Source organism: Acinonyx jubatus, chromosome E4 (genome assembly GCF_027475565.1).
Source record: "Acinonyx jubatus isolate Ajub_Pintada_27869175 chromosome E4, VMU_Ajub_asm_v1.0, whole genome shotgun sequence".
Classification (NCBI taxonomy): domain Eukaryota; kingdom Metazoa; phylum Chordata; class Mammalia; order Carnivora; family Felidae; genus Acinonyx; species Acinonyx jubatus.
The window spans coordinates 35743112-35758510 of NC_069395.1; the positions used below are offsets into that span (position 1 = coordinate 35743112).

Below are 15399 nucleotides of genomic sequence, written 5' to 3' on the forward strand. Positions count from 1 at the left end.
TTGTAACTGCCTTCACCAGACTGTTCTTGGAAGACAGAAACTGTGTATGTGATAATGCCTGGTGTATGGCTGCTAGTCTAAAATATTTGTTGACTGGAATGAATGAGTGGGATATGGTAGAAAGGAGACTTGGTCATTCCAGGCAAAGGGAAGAGGATGAACCAAGACAAGGCGTGAGGTAACGCATATAGTTGATTTTGAGGCACTGAGTGGAACAATTTGAATGGAGTGTGATATTGAAAAGAGAGGCTGGAGCTTTGAATGCTAAGTTAAGAAGTCTAGAGTTTATTAAATAAAATGGGCCATTGAAGCTGTTCGAGATTTTACTACTACTGTATGCTCTCATAAATTTTGCTAATACACCCATGCATGGGAAATACTTTTTTCTAATTCTTGGGTTAAAATTTTTGTAATGCTCTTAAATGGATAAATATATAGCTGCCTATGTTACAGACTCCTGTATTTTAAGAGTGTTCCAACATACTTTATGCAGAAACGTTTAGATTTGAATAAATACTGTTGAATGAATTGAACAGCTCATTAAAGTATGCAGTTTGTTTTTTCTTGTAAACCTGTGTGAACTATGACAATTAAAAAAGTATAATTCAAATAAGGCAGTAATCTAACATATGTGTGGGAGTTTCCTTCTTATTTGTAGCTTAAAGAGAAATAAATGCTTACAGCTGTGACTTTTTTTTCTCTAGTATCTCCAGAGGCAGTTGGATTTTTGTCAGCTGTTGGGGTGTTTATTATCTTGATGCTGCTCCTTTTTCTCTATATTAATAAGAAGTTCTGTTTTGAAAATGTTGGCGGGTTTCCAGATCTTGGTTCAGGATACAGTACAAGGAAGAACTCACAAGATAAAATTTGTAAGTATCATTGCTGCTTCTCTTGTTTGTTCTTTTTTCCTGTGCCATTCTGTTATTTTATTTTTTTAAATATATATGAGAAGGTTGGTTTTGACATTGTAAACTAACATTTGAGCACTTTTCTGTGAGGAAAACATTTGTTAAGTAAATTATGTTCCATTATCTTTCTGTTGTTCATGAATTGCTAGCATATTGCTTAAAGATGAACTGCATACTATCAGAAAATGACATTTTTATTTTTCATATGTAAGGCATGCTCTTGAGCCTCTGCTATGAGTAGATATGCTTTAAGAAGGAGTATCTTTTTGCTTAAATCGTAGCTTGAATCGTACTGTCCAAATAACTCTCTCGAGAGGCTTTTTCTCTATGTCCTCAGAAGACTTTTGAAAGAATTCACCCTTTTTTATCTGCTGTTGAATTCTCAGCTGGTGGATAATTTTATTGTTTGGAGAAAGCGGTTTTGCCTGTCAGCCTAGTGTATAGATAAAGTCTGGTTATAAAAATTAGGGTTCCTCTCCCTCCCTTGGTACTATAGGCATTATATCACGTTATATCACTTACTTCTGCTAGGTGTTAGCAGAGGCCTGTAATCTTGTTCTTTCTTTCATGCAAAGTGTTCCCTGGTGTTAATTTTTTTTTTAATATTATTGTAAGAGTTCTTTATTTGCTGTTTCCAGAGACTGGCTTATTTAAATGATAGCAGAAGCAAGCTGCGAATTATAAAAGCAAGGTGTTAATTTAGAACAGTGTTGCAGAGCATTAGCAGAAAAACCTTGCCTTTCTTGTCTATGCACTGTGTCGGAGAGATGTTTTTCTCTTCTGGTAACTTAAAAAGCAGTAGCATCATTGTTTATACAGCCTATTGGTTATGGAATTAAATCTGTGACTTTTGCATTGGGAAACTATAGTACTTTATGTGATTTTGATTTAAGTTTAGTGTTTCTCATACTTCAACCTTGCTTTTGGATCGTGTATAGAATGAACTGGTTTAGAGATAGCCCTTTGGGCAGCCTCCAAGAATTCCCTGGTTCAGCATTTCTGTTTTTCTGTTTGTTTGTTTTTGTTTTTGTTTTTTGAGGGAGGGGTCTAATGACCCCTTAACCCTCTTAAACACTCATAAACAGCTTTTGTTTATGGGAGTTATATCTATTAATATGTACCATATTAGAAGGTAAAACTGAGAAAATTTAAAAATATTCTTATCAGTTTATTTGTTTAAAAAATCAGTAAGGCTATTACATACATGTTAAATGTAAGTAACATTTTTTAACTTAAAAACCTATATATTTTCTACTCCCCCACCCCCAATGGTGAGAAGAGTGCCATTGTTTTATATTTTTTTGCAGATCTCTTTAAATGACTGGCATAGAAGAAACAGCTGTTATTCTCATGTCTGCTTCTGTAGTCAATCTGTCATGTAGCCTCTGGAAAACTCCAGTGTTCATTTGTGAGCAAATGAAAGTGATAAAGTTAAATATCCCTTTATTGTTATAAAAATAGTTTTTACCTTGAGGATCCCTTGGAAAGGTTTGGGGAACCTTCTTAATTTTTCTGAACCTTCTTTTTTTTACTTATTAAATAAGAATAATAATATTTACCTCCTAGCATTATTGTGGGATCAGGGGAGATAAACTTGTAAATCACAATGCCTTGCATCTGGTAGCCATTCAGCAGATGTTCACCCTCTGCTCTCTCCTCTATTGTAACTAACCTCTGTGCAAATTGTGTAGGTATTTTCCCTATAATATATTTGTTAGTTTGAAATGATATTGCTAGTATGTTAATAATATAGGGTAGTTCCCCTGCATAGACTATTAATAAATAAACTAAAAGTCCATAATAAAAATCCTTTTTATACTTCTTCTTGCAGGTATAGAATAAAAACCGATAGTGTTTGAGGGGAAATTATTGTCTTGCTGCTGTTATGATAGCTATGGAGTGGGAAAAAATTTCATTACATTTAAGACAAGTGGTTTGATTTTTTTTTTTGGAAGAGTCTTTGCTTCAACATATTTCTTTCAATGCATAATGCATTTACAGAAAGATTAAACGCTACAATGCAAAATAATAATATTGAGCTCATGAGTAACAACATTTAAGTAAATTTTAAATTCACATTCCAAAGTGGTTGATACTTCGAGAAGAGAAAATTCCATTATTGCATCTGTTAGGAATAAAGAATTAGAAAATGGCACTTTTCAAAAATTTCCAGCAGAATCTGCCCTCAGTGTCTTCTCTGGTGGACACAATCAGTAATGCTGTAGAAGATTTGACTGCTGCTGTTGGAGAAGTCACCTATGCTTTCACTGACTCAGTGGCTGAACAGGTAACCAGTATGATCAGTGGCTTCCGCCCAGAAGAAGAAAGCTCTGCAGTAGCAGAAGCTGTAGATACTGCTAAGCCAGCAACTGCCACGTCACCACAAGTCTCCAAAGACAATAATTGTCAGAAAACACAGTCTAGTTTAGAGCACAGAGCATATCAGATCAGTTGTTACAATACTTCAGTTTCACAAAAGCAAGAGCAAGGGATAAACGAAGAAAGAATTTTTAAACGTGTTAATGATAGGCAACAGACTCTGTCCAAATACCAAGAAAGTAACAGTGCTGGTGGTGATTCTTCTTTGAAAGGGCACTTGAGTGATGGAGGGGTATCAATTATCAAACAGAATGCAAGGGCTATACCTGCTTGTCAAGAACTTGAAAGTACTGACAGATATAAAAAAAATGGATTAGGAATTCCTGATGATGGTAAGAATGATTTAAAGGAGGTAAGAGATCAAGAAATGAAAGAAAATCATTTAAAGACTGAAAAACGTATTAAAAGTAAAGGATCCAAAGGGAATGAGTGGTCAGGAAATGAGTGTCCTCCAAAAGGTATTTTGGCAAGCAACAGACATACAATACAGAAACCCATCATGAAAGAAGACATATATCCAGCACCATCAGCAAATTCAGAAGATAAGTTACACGGAAAACACAAAGAACAAATAAATCCAACAACGTGTTACAAAGTGAAAGGAGACATAAAAACAAAGCAAAATGAAGCCATTTCTGCCAACAAAGGAACAGCAAAGAGTAAAGATGAAAAATATTCTAAGATAATACCAAGAAAAGGTGAGGTCTCCTCCTAATGTGGGTTTGAGTGATAAAATTTTCTCTTGATTTTTTTTTTTAAATTAAGAAAACATCGTCCAAATTTCCAAACTTTCCACTACATGTCTATAGATCTAATTGAAGATTTTCCTGAGGGCAGCTGGGTGGCTCAGTCATTTAAGCACCTGACTCTTGATTTTGGCCTAGGTCATGACCTCACAGTTCATGAGTTCAAGCCTTGCATCAGGCTCCACACTGACAGTGTGAGCCTGCTTGGAATTCTCTCTCTCTCCCTCTCTCTGCCTCTCTCTCTCTCTTTCTCTCTCTGCTTGTCTCTCTCTCTCTCAAAAGAAATGAATATACTTAAAAAAGATTTTCCTGAATCCTCTTACTGGGAGACACTTTTAAGGTCATCTTTTTTTGGGGGGGGGCGATCATTTATTTTGAAAGCATTCATGTTCTTTGTACACTGCTAAGTTAAGTATTGTCCTGGTCCCTTGATTATTTGGCCACTTCTTCAGTGGCCCTAATTTTTCTTAATGTTTCTTTATTATACAACCCGAAATTCCATAGTTTTCTTAAGTAGTGTGCATTCTTTACTTAGCTGGAACTTATTTAATGAATTTTAACATTTTATATTTTTGTAATTAACCCCTGAGACCTTTATACTGTGTTGCTCTTTGAGTCATTCCCAATAAGAATCTTGAGTGATGGAGGGATATCAAGTATCTTATATTTTTCCTTTAGAGCAGTAGAGTTTATTTTATTGCATAACAGGCTTCAGAATATGTCTATTCATTTAGCCACATATTAAGAATTGTATATGACTTCTGTGTTTATAATGAGTATATGTGAATAATCTATTATTTTTCATGAGTTCTCTATGTAGAATTAAGATTCCAGCTAAGCATTTATATTTTCAGCCACAGTATTTGTGACAGTTTTCAAAACAAGGAGCTGACAGTGACTTGGTTTGGGTACAGAATTGCTCTGCACCTGCTGGTAATTGCTTCTGGTAAAATCCCTTCGTCATTTCCATTTATTGCTGACCAAAAGTACATTGGCTTTTATTTTTTTTAATTTTTTTTTTAAGTTTATTTATTTTTGAGACAGAGACAGAGCATGAACGGGGGAGGGTCAGAGAGAGAGGGAGACACAGAATCGGAAGCAGGCTCCAGGCTCTGAGCCATCAGCCCAGAGCCCGACGCGGGGCTTGAACTCACAGACCGCGAGATCGTGACCTGAGCTGAAGTCGGACGCTTAACCGACTGAGCCACCCAGGCGCCCCGGCTTTTATTTTAAAAATATGTATCTGACATTTTAAAAAATAAATTTAGATTCTCATAAAATAACAAAAATCTGAGTGGCAGTAGCCGTGAGGAAGACGTTTGGTTCTGCTACAGGACATCAGACACAATCGGGATCTGCTATTTATCGATTATATTAATGGTCCTTAACTGATATAATAGAGGCCGATCCAGGATGGCTAGACTAGTTAGAAAGGGAAGCCAGTTTTTCGAAATACGTCCATTTTGGAGTCTACTCTTCTAGCAGATTTTTGATTGTCAAATTCAGTAGTTTTGGGTAGCCTTTGTTTCGTTTTGGTAGCCTTCTTACTTACAGTAGCAGAAATAAGCAAAGAAGTAAAATAGAATAGTTTACATATTTTATTCAGAAAATAACAGAATAGACCCTAGTAATAAATGCTACACAAGTAACAGTACAGAGTTAATTTTGTTTTGATTTGTTTTCATTCAGAAGCATGCTGGTACCTAAAACACCCAAGTATCTCTCAGTTATTCTAGATGATAGTCAGTACTAAACTTAATCATATTGTGTTCTTCTTCTTTTTCTTTTTTTCTATTTTGAGAGAGAGAAAGAGACTACGAGTGGGGGAGAGGGGCAGAGGGAGAGAGAGAGTCAGAGTGATAGAGAGAGAGGGAGAATCTTTTCTAAAGCAGGTTCCATGTTCAATGCAGAGCCCAGTGCAGGGCTTGATCCCACAACCTGGGGATCATGACCTGAGCTGAAATCAAGAGTCGGGCACTTAATCAACTGAGCCACCCAGGCACCCCTAAACTGAAACATACTATGTTCTAAAAATAATTTCAAAATCTTTTGACCCATAGATTACCTCTTCATATAGCTGAACTGTAATATTATTAGTTAACACCGAGAGTAATATCAAAATTACTAGTACCTGCATTTTAGGTTCTTTCGTAGAGCTTATAGGGTATAGGAAGAGAAGGAAGAGTTTCCTTCTCTGTTTCTGAATTCGAGGTTACTTTAGGTAATATTTTGTAATAGGTGAAGGGTGACTGCAGAATTTCTGGTGACCCTCCTCAGAGCTCTGCAGCCTTAGAGCACCACCACCGTGGTATCCCACAATCCCACAAAGTGCTAAAAGCTCTCAACTGGGAGTCATAATTCCCAGGTTCTGGACCAGATCAGCCATCACCTCAGCACCATCTAATAGCGTTTTCTGTAATGATGGAAACGTTCCATGTAGTCCGTGTAGTAACCACTAGCCACACATGGCTCCTGAGCACTTGAAACGTGTCTGGTGGCACTGGGAAGCCGGGTTTTAAACTGCATTATGTTAAATAGCTGCATGTGGCTAGTGGCTAGTGACGACATTTTGGACAGTGCAGAATACGACAGTGCTTATAGTTTTAGCCATTCATGGTTTTCTCTTGACTGAAAAGGAAGACTTGGACTAGTGACATCAAAGCTCCCTTACTTCTGACTCTAAACATACCATCTCTCTATCGTATTTTAAATTACTTAGTCTGTGTCTCCCCACTTGAATGTCAAACCTTGATTCCTTTACTACAGATGATCTGAGCAGAGTATAAAGAGAAAAATGTCTAGACTGACCTAATAAATTCTACCTGCTGTGGTCTCTTTGTCTTTCCAGAGATGTTTTATAATTCTAAGAAGGTTGCATCTTAGTTTAAATGAATCCCAACATAGTACAGTTTCAAAATTTTTACTTTAAAAAAATGGTAATAATAAGGAATGATATAAATTTTGTGTGGCCTGAAATTTGCATTTGAATATACTTCAGTAAAATTTTCTTAGTAATTCTACCTTTCACAGAAAATCAGTGTATATCCTTCCACATATTTTTATATGTGCATATTAACATACACTGCATGTGTGTGTGTATATTACATGTAGAAGTGTGTGTGTGTGTGTGTATGTTTTAAATAAGACATAGGTATGCCTTCTGTCTTACAACCTCTTTTTTCTTAACATGATGTTGTATTTATTCTTCCCTGTGAGTACTTGTAAGTTCACCTCCTAATCTGTAGTGACTGCATAGTATATCATTGTATGGATTTATCATAATGTACTTAACCAAGGCCCAGGGATGGACTTTTAGATTATGTTTTATTTTTGTTTTCTGTTGCTGTTAAACACAGTGCAGCGAATTGTCTGAAATACATATCTCTGCTCACCTGTTATTTTCTTAGAGTTCTTAGAATTGGTAAATTCCTAGAAATGAATCAAAGACTATGCAGATTTAAAAGTTGGATATGTATTGCCAAACTGCTGTTTAGGAGCGTTGTACCAATGAGAATACTACCAATAGTATACATCTGCCCATTTCTCTGTTGAACTTCTGGCGCTAAGGATTATCATTTTTGAAAACTTGGACCAACATGATAACCAGGGTGTCTCTTGTGACATGAATTCTTTGAATCAGGCCCATATGTACCAGCAGTACTTCTGAGTTTCTTTGTGTGCAACTGACCCTTTAAAAAAGTTGTGTAAGGTGGCAGGCTCTGTTATTTCCTTTATCTGTAACCTGGTTGGAAAATCCCTGCAACATTATTATGTAATTAGAATATACAGATTGATCTTTTTCTATTAAAAACATGGAAACCTAAAGCTTCAGGTTCTTAAGTGAAAACGTTATACTTCTCTAAAGCTGAAAATTCAGATTGTGTATGTATATGTATATTCGTGTGTATATGGATATATGTGACATAACATCTGTGCACATATGTGTGTGTGTGTGCATATATCAAATTCATAATACTTTATGGTATTAAAATTTTGATTTGCTCTCCGTCACTCCAAATAGATAATTCCTACATGGACAAAGATGAGCACGGTTCATCCTCTGAAAGTGAAGATGAAGCGCTGGGTAAATACCATGAGGCCTTGTCCAGAACACACAATTCCAGACTTCCGTTGGCAGATTCGAGACAAAAGAACTACGCTTGGGAAACAAGACAGAAGTATAGTCCTCTGTCTGCGGAGTATGACGGCTACAGTAGTGAGGCATCGATAGATGAAGGTAAGATAGGTTGCTTCTTTTATTTATTTATTTTTTTTGGCTCATACACTGTGGTATTGGATTATTTGTGCCTAAAATTCTAGGCATCTGTGGCTGCACGATAAACAAGAGATGGCTCACAGAGTCACGTTTCCGTGAACGTAATCTATTGAAATCCAGATCTCTGGACCGAAGCCAAAACCCACAACACCTAAAAGCAAAACGCCAAGTAATTTAAAGATCGTAGTAATTCTGTCTCTCTTTTCCCAATGCAAGCGTGAGGTAGAAGATGCAAATCTGCTTTGTGTCACGTGGAATCAGTCCCCAGATACCTGTTAGAGGAACTGACAGAGTCTAAGGATCTCCTAGTGCTGGACATGATCCTGGAGTGTAAATGCACGCACTTTCATTGAGTATGGCACCTAAACAGGAGCCAGATGCTCGTGGCACACAGCAGAAGTGTTGATCTGTTCTGTGCAGGGGGAAAAAGTGTCTGAGATGGATTTATTGAGAGCTGGTACTGTGCTATACTTTGCTTAAGAGCAACTTAAGGGATTTTCGAGGATTATTTTATCTCTAATTGATTTTTGCCTCATGTACTGGCATTGACTTAAAATTTAACCTATGTAGGACATACACGTCCACTCTAACACGTTTTTACATCTTTCTATAAGGGAAATAAAAGAGGTCTTGCCATTAATTGAAGCATGTTTATTTTCACATTTTAGGTAGGTTGCTCACATGCTTCATACAATGTATGACTACTCCTAGTAATTTTATCTTTATACCCAGATATGAGGAAAAGAACAATATAGCTTAGATGGCATTTTTATTATTATATCAGACACAAACTATCTTTAATTTTATAGCTGTGCTTTGTGTTTAAGAGCCTATTATTCTGATTCCTTAAAGTCTTACCCCAGCGCATAGAGTTGTCAAAGGGCCTAAAGCATCTTTAAGAAAAGTAAAATTGGCTTAATGCTAACTGATGATTGATGTGCCTTCTTTTTATTTCTACTAGTATACAATTTATAGTAAGAAATCAATCAAATACTGAGTGATTACTATACAGAAAACTCATTATGAGATGCTAGGAAAGAAATTAAAATATTAGATTCTACCCTCAAAAATACCTTTCCTAGTACTAGAGAAAATAAAACATGTGATTACATGGGGTGCCTGGGTGGCTCAGTCAGTTAAGCATCCAGTTCTTGATTTCGGCCCTGGTCATGATCTCATGGTGTGTGAGATTGAGCCCACATTGGGCTCTGTGGTGACAGTACCGATCCTGCTTTGGATTCTCTCTCTCTCTCTCTCTCTCTCTCTCTCTCTCTCTCTCTCTCTCCTCTCTCTCTCTCTCTCTCTCTCTCACTCTGCCCTGCCCCCGTTCTCTCTCTCTCTCTCTTTCTCAAAATAAATAAATTATCTTAAAAAAAAACAACAACAACACGTGCTTACAAAGATAACTGAGTAATGCAAAGCAGTAAAGCCAGTCCCTAACATATGTACACCCTTATACCCCATCACATGCATAGTAGAACTGAAAGAGAATGGGATTTGAACCTGATCCTTGTTCACATTCTGTGACTTAACATACTAGCTACAAACTTGGGGCAGTATAGTTAATTGTTTTTAGGTTTGTTCCATTGTCTCTAAACTGTGGATTATACCTTTCTGATAGGGTTGTCATGAACATTAAATGGTATGTGTGGTACTTCTTGGCACAGTTCTGGCCTCTGTGGGTAAGTGACCAATAAATGGTCATTGTAGCTGAGGGTAGTGAAAACAGTAGTGGGGATGAGGGTGAGCAGTCATGAAGGAGCCCTGCGTCTGTTGTCTATGACCCTGAACGCTTACCTTTCTGCAGCTTCAGTTTAGGATTTTTATTTTTTCCTCCTCACTGCTTCTACCCCCTCACTCCCTACAGTTCTCTGTGTCTTGATTGCTTCTGTCCTATAGTCCTGTTATCCTCAAATGGCTCTATAGTCTGGGGGAAAAGCAGTGAGAAGAGAGGGCATAACCTCAGTGGCTCTTCTGTTCTTGCCCTAACCTCTAGAACTGACACAAATGTCCTGGAGTCACCTTCACATTTCATTTCATTTTATCCATATATTTAGGACCCATCTCACTTTTCTACCATTTCTACTCTAAATTAGTTGATAAAATACCCAGGGTGGATTGATTTTAGACATTCCAAATTTAGATTTATTTATTTCATAAACATTTGTTGAAAACTTTTTGTGTGCCATACTAGATACCATGGACATAAAGATGAATCAAATATGCTTGTTTCAAAGAGCCCACAGACTAGAGGAGGAAGATCATTGGCCATATGTGTAATATAGTGTGATAAGAGGTCTATTACTTTGATGAAGAAGGTGCTGTAGATGGGAGGTGGGGATATGGGGAAATCTAATGTAACTTCGCAGAATAGATGAACTAGACTTGTGTAAGAACTGTTTCCAAAACCATGGAATTGTGATTGCACAAAAGCAGAAGACAGTGTATTTTAGTGTCTTAGGATCTGTGTTTGGAGAATGGGCAGATAATACGATCGCATGCCATGCTTGGGAGTTTATTGTTTTATAGGAAATCTAGAGTCCAGGGAGATTTTTAAGCTGGACAGTGTGGCACTTTTAGATCAATGTATTTAAGAAAGATTAATTATTGTAACAAAACAAATTGGAGGTCGGACTACTGAGGTAGAAAGGACTAGTTAAGTAAGTAGTGATGAGGGGCACCTGAGTGGCTCAGTGGGTTAAGTGTCTGACTTTGGCTTAGGTCATGATCTTATGGTCCATGAGTTTGAGCCCCCCGTCAGGCTCTGTGCTGACAGCTCAGAGCCTGAACGTGCTTTGGATTCTGTGTCTCCCTCTCTCTCTGCCCCTTCCTGCTCACACTGTGTGTGTGTGTCTCTCTCTCAAAAATAAACAAACAAACAAACAATAAATAGTGATGAGATCTTTATTGGCAATGAGTTTGGGGACAAAGTTCATAGATTTAAGGATGATCTCAATAAATCTTGAATGATTGAATGTGTGCAGTGAGTGAAGAATCAAGATTTTTAAAGTTAGTTTAGAGAGTATTAGAGAAGTAAGTTTGTGTGGAAGGAGGTAATTTAGTTTCCATCATGCTGAATCTGAAGTGCCTGGAATATCCCAGTGGAGATGGGTACCCTTATTGTTAAAATGCTGTCGTGGGGATTTAGGATGGAGAGATGACCTAGTGATAATGTAAGAAAGCAATAGATTAGGGGAATAGCTTTGTATTATAGATTATTACTTATTAAAAAGTCAAAAATTGCTTTGAGCCCAAGGTAGAATCAGTGGAGTAGGGGAAGAAAGGCAAATTTTACTGGTATGGGAGATTTCAGAGCTCAAGATCTTAGGTAAAAGCAATTTTAAGTGATAGTAAATTCTGAACATGCCCACACACAAAGATGCAGAAGTGCATATAAAATTCCAGAAAGTTTTAAGGAAGGGAGTAAAATATCTGTTGGGAAGGTGTGAGAGTTCTTTAGATAAATGGCATTTGGGTTTAACTTTGAAGAATGGGTGTAAAGTTGGTGAAAAGATGAGGTATTTTAGATAGGGGGAACTTCATAAACCCCAAAGTATAGAGTAAAGTCCACTTGGCTCCAACATGGATGGATGGATGGATGGATGGATGGATGGATGGATGGATGGATAAATGGTTAGATAGATAGATAGATAGATAGATAGATAGATAGATAGATAGGAGTAGGAGACAATATGGAAAGAAAGGTGAAATCTATAGCCTGGAGTGCTTCCCAGCCTAAAGTTAGTATTTAATTTGTTAGCCAGTGAGAACTCACTGAAAGTTTTTCATCAAAGAACCCGTGAAATGGAATGTGCCTTAGATTAGCAACAGGAAGACTAGAAAAAGACACCAATTATGGAGGTCTTTGGAGTAGTCTATGTGGAAAATGGTAAAAATCTGAATTACAGTAGAGGTCATAGAAATACAAGAGGATAGGAGAGACATAGAGGTAGAATTGATCAGATTTAGGAGCTGAATATATTTGGAACAAATATGACACTGGTTGCCAGCATTGTGACTAGGAGAATGATGAAGTCCTTAATAGTTAGAGGTGGGACATAAAAGTTGTTTTGTATGTATATATATAATATATGTGTAATTATATATGTTGCATATAATATATATAATGAAACAAGGGTATTTAAGCCGTTGGAAATGACCATGGAGCTTGAAATCAGGAATGAGGTTAGGGAGAGAGAGATGTTTTCAGATGATACATACTAAGAAAATAGAAACCATGGGAATGGATTTAATTGTTGAGGGAGAATATATGGAGAGAAGAGATCAGGGAATCATTTTCTTTCATTAGCAGGAGAATTAAGGGTGTCACTTAAATAGAGAAGGGAAAGTAAAGGCAATAAAATGGAGAATCAGGAGAATGTTGTCTGGAGAGTTTTGAATGCTGTACATAGACTGGGGAGGATAAGAATTCATACAACCTCCTTTGTCCAATAACAAGTGATCAGTACATTCAATTAAAGTTTTAGTTGCTTAGAATAGTTAAGTTAGATTGAATCTTGTTAAGGAGAGAATAACTGGTCAGAAAGTATACGTTTGCTGCCTGCACTTTCTTACACCTACTCTCTCCTTTTCAACTTGTGGAATTGAGGAAGAGAGGTAGTTGAAGGGGATTATAACCAGTGTTCCCCTTCTCCCTCCATCCCAACAATGGAAACCCTCCTCTGGCATATATTTGGGAAGGAGAGGGATTTGGTTCCGATACACCTTTGAGTCTCCACCAGGTGGTGGTTCCTCTGCGTAGCTGACTCAGCAGAAGTACTGCTCACTTCATGGCTGCTCACCGAAGAGGACTGCTGAGTATAGTACTCTTGGTGGGATTTGAGGGATGGATGCTTTCCTTTATTGCTCTGATCTTTCATTCTGCATATTATTCTGGAAGTTTATATGGATCAAAATTAACTGATGTGTAGGTTGAGGTAACTAAAAGGAATTCCAGGGTAGGAGGAAACATATTCTTAAATGTACATTTTTTACATAACATACTATTACCTCATTAGTGCTGGTAAGAAACCATTAGTCCATTTCTCAACACTGACTACTTCTCATAGAGAAGCTTTGGAACAGCCAGTACTGGAAGTATGTGTAAGATCAGAGAGGGTCAAGGAGGGCCTGGGTGGGACTAGGAGAAAACAGTGCAGGATTTTCTGAGCAGATAGTTAAGGACTACCATATTGAGCGCCAACTGTGTACCTGACACTGTTAGTTTCTGTATACACCATACTATTAATCTTCACTGCAAATAGTTGTGGTAGATAGATTATCCCCATTTTACAAAAGCGAGAAGAGATTTTAGTAATTTTTAACCTAAGGCCGCATGGTAAGTTACAAAAACTATACTTATCAGGTCCACTGCAAAATGAATGTTGTTTTAGCTTCTGTTAGGTCATCCCTGCTACTGCAGTATCCAACTACAGTCTCTTTCATACATGATTAACCTCTTCAGTTGAGTCCTTTAAAACATAAACTGATATTCTAGCAAAAGTAAGAATGTGATGGTGTATTTGTTATGTTTTCTCCTCTAGGTGGCCATATTAATCTTCCATTTTTTTCAACTACAATAGGGAATGATATCTGTAAGACATTTTTCCAGGAAAAAATAATATCCAGTTTCCTTTGTTTATAATTTAATTTTATTTTTACTGTGTTCTTAAAATTTAAGGCATTTCCTGATAATCCTGTTTTATCCTTAAAAGGTTTCGGAGTTAAATAATAGGTTGGGGATATCTTATTTAAGAGTTGGTAAGATAGACCAACCTCTGAAATCCCATTCATGCTAATTAGTACTTTCCATTTATATATTAGATAGGAGAAGCCTATTAAAGATGATTTTATATGAAGATAATTTAATGTAAAATTATTAGAATGTCTATTATTTATAGTTTTTCATTCTTAGTTCACCATAGAGATTACCAGCCTATATTTCTATATCATGGCATAGCTCTGTGACTAAAATCATATGTTGTTATTTTGGGTGAGTTAATTGAAAATGCTATGTAAAATAATTTCTAGCACCACTTATTTCTTAGGGTGTATAGCCCATATATATACATACATCTGTCATTCTTTTTCTTACAGCTGCTTCACAAGTTTCATGCTATTAATTTTGATGTTATCTCAAAATTAGGGGCATTAAAACATATTGAATTTGTTCATCTTATTTAAATGTTACTTTTAAAATAATTTAATACTTAAGAATAATAAATTATTTATACTTTAAGTCCATTTTAGCTGCTTTATAAATATTATTCTGTTAATTTTCACAATATCTTTGTGAAGAAGGCAAGAACAAAAAAATTCTGTCTGTATTTCCAGATGCCTTTGTCACAAAAATATTTAATGTCTTAAAACAGTGAAAGTTATATATATTACATGGATTGCTTAGATCTTTGATGAACTTTTTGTTTGATTTCAAGTTTTTATTTATGCTCATTTTTCCTCTGAAGAATTGTGTGTGTGTAGCTTTAAACATGGCCAATTTGAAGAGAAATTGATCTTAAAGACTTCCTCTGCATCCTTGTGTTTTGGAGATCTTTTTACGTTTGCAGTAGCATAGAATTCTTTTATAGGGCTACTTTTGCAGGCTGCCTGTGACCTACGATGAGATGTCTTTGTACAGTTTAGATAAAGGTACAGCCTGCTATGTGGGGGAGTTAGAAAAAGGTATCATCTGTGAGTAGGGACTACATCATGATCAGATAGCACCTATTGAAGAAGAAAAAGGCATCCCTTCCTCCAATTATAAGATTTGGCAAACCCAATACAGGCTATATTTCAGCACCCCCGTCCATTAGGTAACTTTTTGCAGTGCACAGACTGTACAACCATACACAGGGCCCTGAGCACCTGTGTTTATACATTTCCAATCTTTTTTTTTAATATGAAATTTATTGTCAAATTGGTTTCTATACAACATCCAGTGCTCCTCCCAACGGGTGCCCTCCTCAATGCCCATCACCCACCCTCCCCTCCCTCCCACTCCCCATCAACCCTCAGTTTATTCTCAGTTTCTTAAGAGTCTCTTATGGTTTGGCTCTCTCCCTCTCTTTTTTTTTTCCTTCCTCTCCCCCAT

At 36.7% G+C, this 15399-nt stretch overlaps 1 protein-coding gene across 10 annotated transcripts in view; it reads left to right on the plus strand.

Moving 5' to 3' along the window:
• The window catches only part of SYT14 (synaptotagmin 14), a 260002-nt gene that overhangs the window by 83483 nt on the left and 161120 nt on the right, over positions 1–15399 (plus strand). For 5 of the 10 annotated variants that reach the window (XM_053209770.1, XM_053209772.1, XM_053209771.1 and 2 more), the window contains 2 exons: positions 705–869; positions 8055–8270. In XM_053209770.1, coding sequence (XP_053065745.1) covers positions 758–869; positions 8055–8270 — 328 coding nt within the window. In that variant the 5' untranslated portion in view covers positions 705–757. Of the gene's footprint in view, positions 1–704; positions 870–2739; positions 3986–8054; positions 8271–15399 lie in introns of those variants that run through there. The other 5 variants (XR_008293364.1, XR_008293365.1, XM_027074513.2 and 2 more) reach the window with 1 other exon arrangement.